The sequence below is a fragment of the Elgaria multicarinata genome, chromosome 18 (assembly GCF_023053635.1).
Source record: "Elgaria multicarinata webbii isolate HBS135686 ecotype San Diego chromosome 18, rElgMul1.1.pri, whole genome shotgun sequence".
Taxonomy (NCBI): Eukaryota; Metazoa; Chordata; class Lepidosauria; order Squamata; family Anguidae; genus Elgaria; species Elgaria multicarinata.
The window spans coordinates 13,045,454-13,062,023 of record NC_086188.1 but is presented as its reverse complement, the minus strand read 5'-3'; the positions used below and the strand labels follow the sequence as shown (position 1 = coordinate 13,062,023).

Sequence of the window (16,570 nt, the reverse complement as noted above, 5' to 3'; positions counted from 1 at the left end):
ATCATGGGCAATTGGTTGGTCACTGTGTGGACAGAATGTTGGAGTAGATGGACCCCTGGTCTGATCCAGCAGGGCTCATTTTTATGTTCTTAAAATCTCACTTTTCTTTGTGGGGGAAAAAAAATCTATGTCATGCAAATTTGCTTCTCTGACCATTGGTCTGGATAAACCATATCGTCACTGAGGAAGCATGACAACTCTTGCAAAACTGAAGGGCGTGAACAAACTTGTATACCGGAACATGCTTTGGGTTTTTTTTGGTATTTAAGAACAAAGTAGGGAAGGTCCCAGCTAGATACCCTGTCCTCTGAAGAATTTAAACGGGTTCTTACCTCCACAATGGCCCAGGTCCTCTTTGTCCTCCTCTTACTTGGTTACTGCTCAGGTAAGTGTGCGATGTACTCACTTCACACATGGGGCAACAGACATTCCTTTGGTTTTGTGAATTTGTCTTAGGAACATAGTGCTTTTTTAGTATTTGAAAGCAGAGAAATGTATCTCAGCTGTTTTTATTTTGCATTTGCTTTTTCCCAAGGTGTCAGTTCACAGCAACCTTTGACACAGCCTGCCTCCATGTCAGGGTCTCCGGGACAGATGGCTAAACTCTCCTGCACTGTCACGGGTACCGTGAGAACCATTTCCTGGTATCAACAAAAATCTGGGCAGGTCCCTCGATATGTGCACTATGCTGGTGGTAACAGGGGACCAGGGATCCCAGATAGATTCACTGCCTCCGCCTCTGGAAACATGGGCTATTTAACCATCACCAACGCCCTGCCTGAAGACGAGGCTGTTTATTACTGTGCGATGTGGCATGGCAGTAGCGGGGACCAGTTGCACAGCAGTATATTCTAATGGGGAACTGAGACAAAAACCTTCGTTCTCCAAGTAGAGAACGGAAGATTATTAGAGAGCTTGATTTGATTTGTGCTTAGGGTTATCTGTCTGCTGTGGGGGACCCAGGAACGAGAGAAGGAGACAGTTGTGCACAGTGGTGTGGTCACTGTATGCATGTTTTTTGTTCTACCTCCGGGGGTCAGGAGGGAGAATGAAAGACTTGGGGGGGATCTACACATCGTCATGAAGGTGCTTGCGTGCGCCTGAAGTGCGCCCCGAAACTCATTGTGTAGATCCTGCCCTATCCTGGCCGGAGGAGGAGGCGGCTTCTTCTGCCGAGCTCTCCGACCCGGGTGGCTCTTTCGCCGGCAGCAGGAGGCCGGTGGCGGCGGCGGCAAGGACGCGGCTGGATTCCCCAGCGAAGCTGCTGAGCCCGGAAACTTTTCGCCCCGTCCCCGCGAGGGGCGATGCGGGGCCCCCTCCTCCTCCTCTTCCGGCCAGGATAGGGCAGGATCTACATGATGAGTTTCGGAGCGCACTGCAGGGGCACGCAAGCGCCTTCACGACGATGTGTAGATCCCCTCTTGCACACAAGAGGCCCTGCTGTGCCCCAAATGGAGGATGAGAGGGGAACGCCCCCCTCTCATACACCTGTAAGTGCTACTGTGGCAGCAGCGAGGGCTGGAGGGGAAAAGGCACCCCCCCATTCCTGCCCTCACTGTTGCACCACCCAAAATTCTGCCAGATGCACAATCCTATTCATGTTTAGACTGAAAAGAACCCCTATAACTCCCAGCTGGGGCATACTGGGAGTTGTAGGATGTTTTTGTGTCCAAACACACATAGGATTGCACCCTTAAGGACATTTCCTGAGAAACAAATAGCAGTCAAAGAGAATTAGAGCAGAGCGCCTGATACACAAATTGCCTTTCCGTACGGTCAGTTGCTGCTGCTGCAGGTGTTCGTGATGCTGCAGATGATGCTCATAGAAGCAGACATTTTGTACATATTTTTAGGCCCAGGGCATACATTGCATCTTTCCTAGGCCGGATCTACACTATTGCTTTAAAGCGCTTTATAACAGTTTTATAGCGCTTTAAAGCAGTTAAAGCTCTTTATAACTGTTATAAAGCGCTTTAAAGCAGTAGTGTAGATCCGGCCCTAGTCTTTCAGCTAAGCCCTATGAAGAGAGACTGAAAGAACTGGGCATGTTTAGCCTGGAGAAGAGAAGATTGAGGGGAGACATGATAGCACTCTTCAAATACTTAAAAGGTTCCACACAGAGGAGGGCCAGGATCTCTTCTTGATCCTCCCAGAGTGCAGGACAAGGAATAACGGGCTCAAGTTAAAGGAAGTCAGATTCCAGCTGGACATCAGGAAAAACTTCCTGACTGTTAGAGCAGTACGACAATGGAATCAGTTACCTAGGGAGGTTGTGGGCTCTCCCACACTAGAGGCATTCAAGAGGCAGCTGGACAACCATCTGTCAGGGATGCTTTAGGGTGGATTCCTGCATTGAGCAGGGGGTTGGACTGGATGGCCTTGTAGGCCCCTTCCAACTCTGCTATTCTATGATTCTATGATTCTATGAATGTATTCTTTTGACACTTCCTGAGATGTGATTTCCCTTGCTGTGGAGAGTAGCTCTGTACAGGTGTGAGTCTCCAACTTCCACTGGCTGGATATATTTCCTGGGATGGAATTAGCGATGAACCAAACACCTGCAGCTCAGAATTTCATTTGTAGCAATTGCTGCCCACGCCGCCACTTCCTCATGATGGGGATGGAGGAGGTCTTCCCAAAGGAGGCATGATTTCTGTTAGCAAAAGATGCAAACATTTGGAAATGGTCCAGACCCATTGATCAGAGCCTTTAATCCGGTGTGGGCTTCAACATACCTGCCCTTGATGCTGTCCTGTTTCTTTGCCCTGGATACTTAGCTGATCCAAGCTCAGAAGATACCTCTTTGGAAGAGGAGGAGGTGTTCAATGACTCAGCAAACCTCTCTCCTATAGTAGACCCAAGGCCAACCTGAGGACCCCAAGAACATCTTAAGCCCCATCTGGAGCTCAACAGAAACTCCTCCTTCCACAGCTCACCTGTGTACCAGCAGTGATGGACTGGGTGGGGTTTTCAAGCCATCATCAGAGTCCCCACCTGGCTGCTAGAAGACCCTTTTACCCATGGTATACTTTTGAGGAAAGGTCTACTCATGGAGGAGCATCCCCAGCTGTGGCTACTGATGAGGCAGACTCATCTGTAACTGCTGAATCAGGGACAAAGAGCACATGAGGTCTCAGTCTTTTCCATACCTTTGTTTGGTTAGCATCTCCTGTAGAGGGATTTCTTTCTTCCGTCTAGTTATGAGTGCAAGGACAGATGCATTCGTGTCTTCTATCTTTAAAAGACTTGTTAGCATTCTCCACCTCCATCTCAATCTGCTAAAAAAAGACATGGGCCAGGAAGTTAATGTGGCTGATGGAATTTAGCTTTGGCTGAAAAGGATGATCCACCACCGTCCTTTTGGGGAAATATATTGGCTTATTTCTGAGACAAAGTCATGGCAAATTATTTGGGGCTCATGCAATTGGGCTGCTAGAATTACTGCTTGAATAACTGGGTTTTCTGCTTCAGAATCTGACACTAAGGGTGTTCTCATTGGGTGAGGTCTTGGAATTAAACAGAGATCTTGGATTCATGAACTTGGAACTGGAAAGTTTTGAGATATCAAACGGAAATGCTTCAATTAGGAGGGGAGAAGGAAAGAAAATAGGAAATCTGTTTTCGCAAGTGCATTAATTCAAATTTGCACCTTTGAAGACCCTTACATAAATTACATACAAGAAAAAAAACCAACCACCATGATTAACCCAACAATTGTTTCAGGTGTGACTGAGGTGTTTTATTTTTTCATTCCTCTTCTCCAGTTTTGTAAGATTCTGCATGCGAAATATTGGACATAATAATAATTGTGTGATCCCAACTCTTCTGTCTTTGGCCTGCAGGAGGCGATATTGGGATAACTTTCTCATATTTCATAGAGTCAAATTGTCATAAATAGTTCACCATATTCACCTGTGGAGTGAAGTGGGCTGTTGTTTAGTTCAAACTTGGAGATCTTCCCTCCTGATCCTTCCTACTTCTTCATGCACACAGATCAAACCAAGTTAGCTCTAAGTAGGCACATAATGAGGCTGGTGTACCTTCACACCCAACTTATGCACCATCTCTTAAATCTTTGGATGGTTTGAGATTGTCCAAACCTTGCAAGGAAGAAAAGTGTTCCTTTCGCCTGTGGTGTTTTAAACATTGTTGTTTGTGTGTGTTTGTAATTCTCATTTAAAAATCAGGCTTACCTTGACTACAAGGTAGCCAATTTTAATGTCTACCTTGCTATCTCTCTCCTGTCCCCATTGACCCATTCCAGACTAAAAATGTCTCTGCCAATATATACATATTCCCCATCAAACCTTACCTGTGTGATTTGGGCAACAACTCCTACATTTTTCCTGGCCAGAGCAATGAGTGTTCCCAGTGCTTTTACATATTCCCTTTATGCAAATGTGTCTTCCCATCATTGGCTTTGCTCTAATATAAATAAGTAGATAAATGACCTCTGGCATTGCCCAGGAGCCCAGAATGAAGGCACTGTTCTATTGTTCTGAAGGTCTTCAGCAAGGAGAAAGGTCCCCTTCCATTATTTTTCTGAAGCAAAGTCATAGAACCATAGAATAGTAGAGTTGGAAGAGGCCTACAAGGCCATTGAGTCCAACCCCTGCTCACTGCAGGAATCTACCTTAAAGCATACCTGACAGATGGTTGTCTACCTGTCTCTTGAATGCCTCTAGTGTAAGAGAGGCCATGGTGAGATCTCCATCATAGTCATATGGAGATCTCACCATGGCCTGGACTCTGCTAAACCTTTTATTTCTCAGTTACATCTCAGGTAAAGGTGGGCAGAATGAGCTTTACATAAGACAACTACAACGCTATTTGTGTTGTGTATTTATCACGAGCACACAATTATTTTGTGATATCTGAGAGACAGCAAATATACTAAAGCCGTGACTTCTTTCTCCTTCTTCTCGAGGTGTTACTTCACAGCCAAGACTGATTCAGCCGGCCTTTGAGTCTGTGTCCGTGGGCCAAACAGCCAAACTCTCCTGCTCTAGAAGTGAAGACAGCTGGAATGAAATTGCATGGTATCAACAGAGATATGGACAAGCTCCTCGCTTCGTCCACTATGCTGGTGGCAGCCGGGGAGAAGGGATCCCAGATCGGTTCACTGCCTCCCGTTCCGGGAATACGGGCTATTTAACCATCACCAACATCCAGGCTGAAGATGAGGCTGATTATTACTGTGGAGACCAGCATAGCAGTGATGACATGTTTTACTGTGATGTCAGGGGAACTGAGACAAAAACCTTGACTCTTCCTCCATAGACGTGGAAGCAGAATCCTTGAAGAAATTAATTGGGTCTGAATGTGTTTCCTCTTTTATTGACTAGGATGTGGGATGATACCAGCTTATTTAATCACATGGATGCTACTTTTGAAATGTGCTCACTTGTGTAATGCCCATTCTTCTGCCTGTGCCCTGTGGGGTTGGATGTTGGCCTATGTTTCTAATATTTCATAGAATACTAGAGTTGGAAGGGGCTTATAAGACCATTGAGTCCAACCCCCTTCTCATTGCAGGAATCCACCTTAAAGCATCCCTGACAGATGACTGTCCAGCTGCATCTTCAATGCTTCTTGTGTGGGAGAGCCCACAACCTCCCTAGGTCATTGATTCCCTTGTCATACTTCTCTAACAGTTTTTCCTGATGTTCAGCCGGAATATGGCTTCCTGTAACTTCAGCCAGTTATTCTGTGTCCTACACTCTGGGATGATCGAGAAGAGATCCTGGACCTCCTCTGTGTCACAAACTTTCAAGTATTTGAAGAGTGCTCTCATGTCTCCCCTCAGCCTTCTCTTCTCCAGGCTAAACATGCCACATTCTTTCAGTCTTTCTTCATAGGGCTTTGTTTCCAGACCCCTGATCATCCTCGTTGCTCCCCTCTGAACCCCCTCCAGCTTCTCTGCATCCTTCTTGAAGTGTGGTGCCCAGAACTGGATGGAGATCACAGAATTCAGTCAAGGACCCACACCTGTAGCTTGAAGTGAAGTATTAGTACATATGTGCACTTTTCTGGTCCTTCCTGCTCACTGATGGAGAGATCAAAACTAGACAGCATTATGTGCCTAATAGAGCCTAGCTTCGTCACTCCTGTCTCAGAACTAGGGATGTACGAATCAGCTAAACCCAGACTCTGTGATATTCTCTGAATTATTCCTCAAACCTTGTTCCAACTTGCATCCATTTCAGATTGGGAGCTTTGGTTATTTTCTGATTGCATGAAAAATTGTGCACATCTTTCCAAGTGAGCCTATCAGTTGTGTGGTTTTATTTTGTTTTTAAATGAATACATTTTTCTCTCATTGATTAAAGTGTGGTTGTGTGCATTTTCCAAAATACATTCATGTGCATTGTACAAATGTATGCTGAAAGCAGCCCGTGTTTGGGTCCAGAATGTGTGAACTCTGGTACAAAAACAAAGCTAAAAAGAATGTAAGTAATTTCTCAGATATCCGTATTCACAACCGTCTCCCCCAAAACTTGCTCATACAATCTGGAGGAGACAGGTTTATTGGTACTGAGGATTTTCCCCTATGCTGAGAGGACAGCTGATAAGTATAATTACTTGACTGATTAGGCATATAAAGGAAGCCTTGTTTTAGACTCCTTATTTTAGACATATCTTATTATGCACGAGAGTTGAGGCTAAGCCAACACGCATATAAGTACTTATTTTATTTTTGGTAAATACGTTTGTGCACTCCTGTAAATTAAAGGTATAATTAAGTACTTCGTTCTTTATTTCAGGGTGCACTCTATCTACCACTTTGGGGAGTGACATATAAATCCCTAACTTTAAGAATACTTAAGTCAGCCCCCTTTAAAAAACCTTTTCTGAGTACTCAACAGCCTAGGTAGGTCCAAAAAAACTTTATGTTTATATAAACAGGAAAAGAGAAAAAAAGATAAAATTCCTTTGCTTCTATCTAAGGCACTAACAAATATTTTTCTGTATATTTTTAGTGATTGGGCCATTGACGAAGACAAACTAGTCGAAACATGTTTGGCCAGAGTCTAATGAGCACTGTTTTTATTTTATTACTTCATTTGTAAATGTATAAAAGTGTTCTTTGAAAGTATGAATAATTTTATTTTATTTGTGTTACATTTTAATTCATACATATATCCTGAACTTTTTTCCCTTTTAATTACCAGAGCATGCATGACTGAAGCCAGGGTATCCCTGTCCAGAGAGGGGTGTAGCTGGGCCACCAAAGTTGGTAGAAGGGTCTCCATGCTGATAGCTGCTTTTTGGAAGAACACCCATTTCCTCCCTAGACTGGGGAAAGAAAATTATTCAAGAGATGAACTGAGTCTGAATTTGTTATTGCTGCTGCTGCTGCTAATATCAGCTTTCACTGGATGCTCTTAGTGAAATCAGGTGCAGCTTAAATATCTGATGTATTGTAGTGGAAATGTGGGAGATGTACAAAATCTTAAGTCCAGAATGGAGGGAACCATGGGATATGATTTCCTACAATCCTCCCAGGGCAGAACCCACATCCCAAGCTGGACAGGTGCAGGGGCCAGGCTACTGGAGCCATCCATCACCGCTCTTATCTCATTTTCTGATCTTAAGATAAGAGTACAGGGTTCCCAGTGAGGGAAGGAACATATGCTTTATGCTTTGAATATTCTGTCTTCCTTTTTCTTGCTGTATTAGCCAAATTTAGTTAAATAAACTTTTTTTCCTTCACCCATTGGTGTGTCCATTGCCACCGAATATCCCCAAAAAACCATTTCCTATTGACAAAGCTACTGGAAAAACACATCTTTCAACAAGGGTCCATCTCCACATCAGTGACGTGGGGTGTGCTCGCACATTGCCAGCCCACAAGAACGTGGGCTCAGAACGTGTCAATTTTTAAGTGTGATGCCTGCTCTTCTGCCTGTGGCCTGCAGGGGTAGATGTTGGTCTACATTTCCAATATTTGATATAACAAAATCAAGGACACACACACACCTGTGGCTTGAAGTGAAACAGGAAATGGTGTGGTCCAGGTGCGTCCTTTTCTTTGGTTCCTCCTGCATGCACATGTCAGATGTCACCTCTGTTGGTGTACCCTCACTTCCATCTCACAGCCTTCCTTTATTTTCTCCAAAATTTGCTTATACAATCTGGGTTGCCTGATTTCACTGGTATTCATTGGTATTTTGCACATTCATGTACTGTATGTCCAGTGACCACCAAGGGATCTCACCTGGAGAAGTCATTGGTTCATCCAAGAGCCTTCATCAACTGATCACGGAAGCTGATGACTGAGTCCGTGTGAAGTGGCCCTCTCAGGCCAAATACTGAAACGTAGAGTTTATACATCATAGTGTGAGCCCTTAAACACAATAGATTGCATTAGGGGGCAATTGCATGTATTTATTTATTTATTTCATTTATATCATGCCATTTTTCCTTCAAGGAACCCAAGGCGGCATACATAATACTCCTCCTCTCCGTGTTTATCCTCACAACAACAATAACCATGTGAGGTAGGCTGAGCTGAGAGTCTGTGACTGGTCCAAAGTCACCCACTGGGCTTCCATAGCTGAGTGGTAACTAGAACCCGGATCTCCCAACTCCAAGTCCAACACTCTAGCCACTACACCACACTGGCTCTCTTCATCTAAATGTTACTGAGGGATGAACATGCCTAGAGATCACTGGCTTTCAGGAGGTTTATACATAAAAGTGTATGTTTTCATAGCTTGGCTACTTGTAAGTTCCATATGGATCCATTTGAGATCACATGCATGGGGTAAATGTATGGGGCACAGGATAAATCAACTTTCTCAAACCGTTATGGTTGCAGTAATCCCATGGTGTATTCCAGCACTTCCCAACCTGGTACCATCCAGATGTTTGGGATTTCAACTCCTATCAGCCCCTAATAGTATGGCCAGTGGTCAGGAATGCTGGGAATTATAGTTTAAAAATCAGAAAGGCATCAAATTAAGGAAGGGTGGTGCATTCAAAAGGGTCGCTGTGTTTTCTAGATCTATCCACACTTAAAATAAACAATGAAAATCTTATGGAATGAGCTCTCTAAATTTCTCCCTCTCTATAAGTGGCATTTTTCTCCATTTATTGCAAAAGGTATATGAGTCCGGCTTATTTCACACTGATTGGAGGAGAGCTGAGAAGTAAGTCACACACTAGGATTGGTGGATCCACGCATCGTGGAAAAGTTTCAGTGTATTTCACGGTAAAGTTTTGAAAGAAAAATTCCAAACAATGCCTGTTCTATTAATATAGCACTCTGATGGAAGAAGGTGCATGTGGTAGAATTTCCTCATGTTATTCAACTACTAAAGGCAGAGAAGCCTTTACAGGATCGAGACATGGCAACCCAGTACCAAAGGATGCTTTTTTCCCCCTGCGTCAATTTTGTTATCAGCACTGTTTTTGGGGGGCGTGGGAAGCATGTTAATTGTTCCACAGTAATTTGGTTTACTAACCACCTCCACCACCCATGGTTAAAACAATGAATGCTCCTAGTGCTTTCATTATTTCCATTTATGCAAATTTGCCCTGTGACCATTCCCATTGTCCTAACATGAGTTAGAGACATGGGTTCTCGAAGAACCAATGAGCGTAGAATTCATTTGCATAAAGGAGGTATTCTGCAATTCTGGAGCAATTAAGAAAGGTGGAAGAAGGTCCCCTCTAGTTATTTTTCTGAAGCAAAGTCACACACCTTTGGAAACCTCACCATGGCTTGTGCCCTGCTATTCCTTGCTCTTCTCAGTTACTTATCAGGTAAACATGTGCAGAATGAGCTTTTAAGAAGGTCAACCATAAAGCTAAGATATCAATTTTCCATAAAAAAAAAATGTAATGATTTTGCGATATTTGAGAGCTCAGGAAGTATACTAAAGTCGTGATTTCTTTCCCCTTTACCAAAAGGTGTCAGTTCACAGCCGTCATTCACACAGCCTCCCTCTGCCTCAGTGTCCGTGAACCAAATGACTAAACTGTCCTGCTCTAGAACTCCTGGTAGCTGGAATGTAATTGACTGGTATCAACAGAAACCTGGACAAGGTCCTCGCTTTGTGCACTGTGAAAGTTGCAGCAGGGGAACAGGGATCCCAGATCGGTTCACTGCTTCCCAGTCTGGGAACACAGGCTATTTAACCATCGCCAATGTCCAGGCTGAAGATGAGGCTGTTTATTTTTGTGGAGATTGGGAGGACAGCAAAGTGTTGCACAGAGGTATATTCTGATGGGGAACTGAGACAAAAACCTTTACTCTTCCTCTTTACACTGGGCAAGAGAATCATTCAAGAAGTCAATCAGGCCTGAATGTCTTATCTGTTGTTGATAGGCATGAGGGATGATGTCAGCTCTTTTTAGGTGCATGGATACTATTAGTGAAATGAGCTCACCTTAAATATCTAACACGTTTCACCAATGAACAGGAGTTCAGTTGCGTATCAGTGCTTCCCCTTTTCCTAAAGATGTCAGTTCACGGCGAACCTTGACTCAATCAGCCTCTGAGTCTACGTCTCTGGGCCAAACAACTCAGCTTTCCTGTTCTTGAAAGGGTTTTAGCTGGAATGAAATTTGCTGGTCCACCCCAACATCACTGTTGTAGTGTTTACCCACTCATTGCCAGCCCACAAGACTCTCCTGTCTACCCACAAATGCATCTTCGCCTGTGACCTTTCAGGTCAGGCAGAGAAACAATTGTGTGGGTGGGTGTTATCACAACGTGTCAACTTTTGAGCCTGGTCTTCTGCTTGTGGCCTGCAGGGGTAGATACTGGCCTAAGTTTCCAGTATTTGGTAGAATTAAGTCAAGGACCTGCATCTGTGGTTTGAAGTGAAACTGGAAATGGTGTGGTCCAGGTGCATCCTTTTCTTTTTGACCCTCCTGCTTGTTCATGCAGAAATCAAACCTAGGCATCTCCGTGAAGACACCTATCAGATGTCATCTCTGTTGATGTACCCCCACTTCCATCTCACAGCCTTCCTTTATTTTCTCCAAAACCTGCTTATACAATCTGGGTTACTCAAGTTCATTGTTACTCAGTAAAAGGCAGCTTCACATATTCATCTATATCCAATGATCATAAAGGTGAGATCACGGAGCCTGATTACTGAGTATGCGCAAGGACGTATTTCACCAGTTAACAGGGGTCCGCCCCCAATCATTGACGTGAAGATCTCCGAACTTCTTCTGCCATATAATTGGCTTCTCTCTTTGGGCCTATTTAAACAAGCAACTTATAAGATGCTCATGACTGCCCACTCACAGAAGTCTGTGGGTCATTTTGAATTAGGGCTGTGCTCCGCTCCGATTCAGATCGGGTCAGGGGAGCTGTGGATCGAGGCGAAGTGGATTGCTCTGCTGAGGATTGCTTCACCTTGATCCGGAGCTCGAAACGCAGGTAATTAGGGGGAGGGGGGCTCAGCTGGTGCCGCTGCAGTCTGTGCGGTGATGGCAACAGAGCAAGGTAAGGGGGGGAGAGGGGCTTACCTGCCTCCATCATAGTCCAGCAGCAGCTTCAACTGGGCCTCAGTTGAAGCTGCTGCCTGGACCGTGATGGACACAGGTAAATGGGGGGAGGGGGCTTACCTGGCTCCACCACCGTAGTCCATGTGGTGACAGCAGCAGAGCCAGGTAAGGGGGGGAGGGGGGCTTCCCTGCCTCCATCACGGTCCGGCAGCAGCTTCAACTGAGGCCCAAGCCTCAAAGCGGAAGCAGGCCGCTTGGGGCTCAGTTGAAGTTGCTGCTGGACCACGACAGACACAGGTAAGTTGGGGGGAGCGGCTTACTTGGCTCCGCCACCGCCGCAGTCCATGCGTCGGTGTATGGCGGAGCCAGTTAAGGGGGAGGGGGCTTATTCACCCCCCATTTTGTCCCCCCTTTACCCACTTACCTGTCTCCGCCGCCCACTGCGAAGGCAAGTAAGTGGATGGGGGTGGGGGCAAAATGGGGGGCGAATCTCGATCTGACCCTTCAGATCTCACTCCGGATCTGGTTCCAGAGTGGGTCGGGGGAGGGTCGGATCGACCCGAAGTGGTTCAGGGGGGCTGGTGCACAGTCCTAATTTTGATGACGTTGTGAGCCTCCTGCACATCTCCCACTCCTTTTCCCATTTAAAAATAAACCTTGGGAACCCCGATTTTCCTGAAAGTTGCACTATAAAACACCCACGAGAGGGTGCTGTTCCCATTCAACTATATGAGCCGGGAGGTTTTAAATTAAAGCAAGGGGTTGCTGTTCTCTTCCCATGTAAGTCAGCTCATTTCAAATGTGGAAAAGAAGCAGGAAGCAGAGAGTCAGTAAGGAAATGTGATTTCCCACTGTCTGAAAGTACTCTATTATATGAGTCTGCCTTACTTTGCAATTGATTGGGAAGGGGGCAGAAAGTGAGGTCACACACTAGGGTTGGTGTGTGAACTACATGAAAAAAATTCAGTGTATTCCAGGCATTCATTTGAAAGAAAAGTCCAAAACACAGCCATTTCTTCTGTTGCTGTAGCACTCTTATGGAAGGACATCACATGCCAGAACTTCTCCATCCCTAGGTAACTTCTCAGTTACCTCGGGAGGTTGTGGTCTCTCCCACACTAGAGGCCTTCAAGAGGCAGCTGGACAAGCATCTGTCAGGGATGCTTTAGGGTGGATTCCTGCATTGAGCAGGGGGTTGGACTCGATGGCCTTGTAGGCCCCTTCCAACTCTGCTATTCTCTGATTCTCTGATTCTATACTACTGCTAAAAGCTGAGAAGCCTTTTGAGGATCAAGATGTGGCAACCCCTTGAAAAGGATGCTTCCTTCGGCACCATTTTGTAATCAATGCTTTCGGAACAACCTGGATGGGCGTGGTTCTTCTAGCACCTTCTTCAGCCAATGAGCAAGGAGCGTATTTGCGTATGGGGCGGGTCACAACCCAAGGAATAGTTTAAGATTGAACAAGAGGATGCTAAGTGCAGCTACACTGCCTTAAGAAGCTAAGTGTTTCTGATTTCCTCATCATGGATTGGGCTCTTCTTCTCCTTCCATTTCTTACCTACTATTCAGGTGAGGAGGGAAGGTATCTGTCTGCAGCTTCAAAATTTATTAGCAAATATTCTATCCACTATCCCCCCACCACCATTTGATGGTGTTATTTTTCATACTGCTTAACGTGCTCCAAAACCAATCTTCCTTTCCAGGTGTGAACACACAGGCTGTACTGACTCAGGATCCCTCCCAGTCGGAGAGTCTTGGAAACACGGCGAGACTTACCTGCAGTCTGAGCAGTGGGCATGAGAGTTACGTTGTTGAGTGGTACCAACAGAGAGAGGGGCAAGCACCCCGCCTTGTATTGTATAAAGATACTTCCAGAGCCACTGGGATCCCAGATCGGTTCTCTGGCTCCAAATCTGGCGGCCAACGCTACTTGACCATCACTGGTGTCCAGGCAGAGGATGAGGCCACGTATTACTGTGGTGAAAGTGAAACCGTCGGTGGTACCTCTGTGTAACCACAGTGATAAATACACAAAGGGAACTGATACAAAATCATCTGTTAAGGAAGGAGAGCCATTTCAAGAAGCAGATTCAGAAACCCCATGAAGATGGATTTAAAGCAGGGCTGGGCAAAGTTCACACATTTGATTATGTTCCCCATCGATGTTTATGACAGAAGGTGGCTTATGAACTTCTCTTTTAGGGAGGTGGGTCCAGGGATGGTGCTCAGGCACTGCATGCATGAAGGAAGCACCAGCCAGGCACCCCTCCAGCTGAGAGCCCCCCCTCCTGCTACCAACTGCCGCTGCTGAGGACATCAGAGGGAAAGGAAGCGGCAGCCAGGCACGTCTCCATCATGCCTGTATCTGCATAGCACCCTCAGAGGGAGAGGGAGCAGCAGCCCTTCACCATGTCCATGACTTGCTGAAGTTTGCAACTAAGAATCTCGTGCCTAATTGTGCTTCCCCCCTCCCCTTCTCCCTCCCAGAGCCCTATCCTTTTATGTCGTTCTTTTTAGGTTGTAAGCCTGTGAGCAGGGACTGCCTTATGAATTATTTTTGTAAGCCGCCTTGAGAGACTTTTTCATCTAAAGGGTGGGATGAAAGTGCTATAATATATAAAATAAATGAATCCCTGCATCTCCTGGAAGAGTGGGAAGGAGTCCTGTCTGAAACCCCACTGAGCCACTGCCAGGCAGTGTCCGGAATAATGGACTTCGCCGGACAATGTTCTGACTCCATATCAAGCAGCTTCTTATATTACCGAATATTCATCCCCGCCGATTTGCAAAGGGCATTCCTGCTCCTTCGATGCATCTCCTTCATGCAAATTTTTTGGGTGCTTTGTGTCAGCAGATAATATGCAATCTCAACATGGCAGCACAGCCAATGACCTGAAGACAAATTTGCATGGCAGGTCCGTTCTGCAACTCTGAAGGATTAAAGAGAGGTGGGGAAAGGCTCCACTCGGTTATCCATTTGGTTTCGAAGGGCCACCACCTCTAGAGAACTCACCATGGCCTGGGCTTTGTTTTTGCTAGCCCTTCTCAGTTACTGCTCAGGTAGGGGTGTGGAAATCAAACTTTGCTTTGGAGAATGAGCCAACAGCAAGTTAAATACATTCTGTATGCCCCATTGTTCGTTTCGGAGTCTAGAAAATGAATCACAGTTGTGTCCCTTGCTTATTTTTCAGGTGTCACCTCACAGCCAACGTTGACTCAGCCTCCCTCCATGTCTGGGTCGCTGGGACAAACAGCTAAACTATCCTGCACCGTCAGCAGTAACCTGAACCGCATTTTCTGGCATCAACAGAAACCTGGACAGGCCCCTCGCTATGTGCACTATGCTGGTGGCAGCAGGGGATCAGGGATCCCAGATCGCTTCACTGCTTCTGTCTCTGGAAACACAGGCTATTTAACCATCACCGGCACTCAGGCTGAAGATGAGGCTGTTTACTACTGTAACATGTGGTATAGCAGTGGGAAGTCGTTGCACAGTGGTACAATCTTATGGGGAAGTGAGACAAAAACCTTCAACCTTCATCCCCAGAGCAGGGACTCAGAGACCATTCAAGAACTTAAGCTGATCTCTGCCTGATGCTATTTCAATGAAAGTGTTGGAAAGGACAGAAAGTCTGCCCAGTCCCAAACATGTCCTTGCAGAGATCAATCCATATTGCACGCAAACACAAACCAAGTGCAAAGTCAGTGAAGAAGTCCAACGGCACTTGACAGATCCTTCTACTTCAGTTTAAACCAAGTGTTGGTTTAAATATACATTGCCTTTTTCTCTCTCTCTTCCAGATAGATGGACAAACAGTTGTATAGGCAATAGTATGAAAATACCGTAAAGCAAAGACCAGAATCCTGGGTCCCTCCAGATGTTTTGGACTGCAATTCCCATAATCCCCTGTCCATTACCTGACCATTGCTGGGGCTTGTGGGAGATGTAATCTGAAACATCTGGAGGGCACCAGGTTACCTGCCCCTATTTGTGAAGATCAAAGTAGCTATGCAATGTCGTTTTAGTGAATTATCATTTTAAAGTGCTAGGTCACACCACCGAATCTGAGCACGTGTTTTCCCACTGAAATAAATAGGAATCAAACACACTTAGATTTGGCTTTCAGTATTTTGTTTGAAAATGTTATATAGGTTAAGCTTTCTTAGGCCATCGCTAGACCTAAGGTTTATCCCTGGATCGTCCAGGGGTCAAACCTGTTCATCTAGGTGACACACAGGGGATCCAGTGCTCAGGCAGGGTTGAACCCTGGATGATCCCAGGATAAACCTTAGGTCTAGCTGTGGCCTTAGTCGCCTTTGTGTGAATATCAAGTGCTAATAAGAAACACCCAGAGAGCTTCGGCTATTGGGCGGTATAAAAATGTAATAAATAAATAAACATTTCATTGCTAAGGTCTTAGTTTTGGATTGAGATAATTGTGCATTGTAGCTTAGCCCAGATCTACACCTGGTGTCATATCGGTATGATCTCATCATGGTAACACTATACCATGTCCCTCTTGCACATTTATACCTCCTAGTGCACACAATGACATCAGGTGTGGTATTTTGGATAATGCAGAATAAAAAACAGGAAATAATTCCAGGAAAATGGTATATGGAATGCACAGTGTTCCCCAACAGTTATCAGTGCTGTTTGAGACTAAAATGTAGGGATTTGGTGGAATTAATGTATTTCACTTTTTTAAAAAAAATGTGTGCTTACCTAATTTTACAATTACATACTCATGCATGAACGAAAAATCAGTTATCTTTTAAACTTTGCCCTTCTCCCAGTTTTTCCCAATGGAATTCTCCAATGCAAAACAGTGTACAAAAAATAAATAAAAAAGATTTATTTATTTATTACATTTTTTTATACCACCCAATAACTGAGGCTCTCTGGGCAATTCACAATTAAAACCAAGAGATACAACAGATGAAAACATAAAGCTCTAAAAGTTTAAAAATATCATGTAAAACCAAAAATAAATACAGAAGCAGTTACAACTCAGGGCTTTGCAAAGGTTTGGAGAAACGCACTTAAAAATGCATACACATTTTCATGCAAATGTAGGTAAGCCCAGATGTGAAGAATTCTC

The 16,570-nt window shown here is 45.0% G+C and overlaps 1 protein-coding gene and 1 gene segment (V, D, J or C); both read left to right on the top strand.

Annotated features, from left to right (window-relative positions):
- The first annotated feature begins 316 nt into the window (after positions 1 to 316).
- LOC134410828 (immunoglobulin lambda-1 light chain-like) lies at positions 317 to 13,482 on the top strand. Its single transcript, XM_063144342.1, has 5 exons — positions 317 to 385; positions 536 to 622; positions 4,928 to 5,238; positions 12,965 to 13,037; positions 13,172 to 13,482. The coding sequence occupies exons 1-5, from the start codon at positions 340 to 342 to the stop codon at positions 13,480 to 13,482; spliced, it is 828 nt and encodes a 275-aa protein (XP_063000412.1). The 5' UTR covers positions 317 to 339.
- Positions 13,483 to 14,450: 968 nt separating this feature from the next.
- LOC134410827 (immunoglobulin lambda variable 5-52-like) overlaps positions 14,451 to 16,570 on the top strand; it is a 7,277-nt gene continuing 5,157 nt past the window's right edge. Inside the window, 2 exon segments of the V gene segment in view lie at positions 14,451 to 14,528; positions 14,660 to 14,965. Of these exon segments, the coding sequence occupies positions 14,483 to 14,528; positions 14,660 to 14,965 (352 nt within the window).

Excerpts from the sequence above, each read along its gene's own strand:
- LOC134410828 (XM_063144342.1), top strand. The coding sequence starts at position 340 with ATGGCCCAGGTCCTCTTTGTCCTCCTCTTACTTGGTTACTGCTCAG. Across the intron at positions 5,239-12,964 it reads ATGACATGTTTTACTGTGAT|AAGCTAAGTGTTTCTGATTT; the intron begins GTCAGGGGAACT and ends CACTGCCTTAAG. Across the intron at positions 13,038-13,171 it reads ATTTCTTACCTACTATTCAG|GTGTGAACACACAGGCTGTA; the intron begins GTGAGGAGGGAA and ends CTTCCTTTCCAG.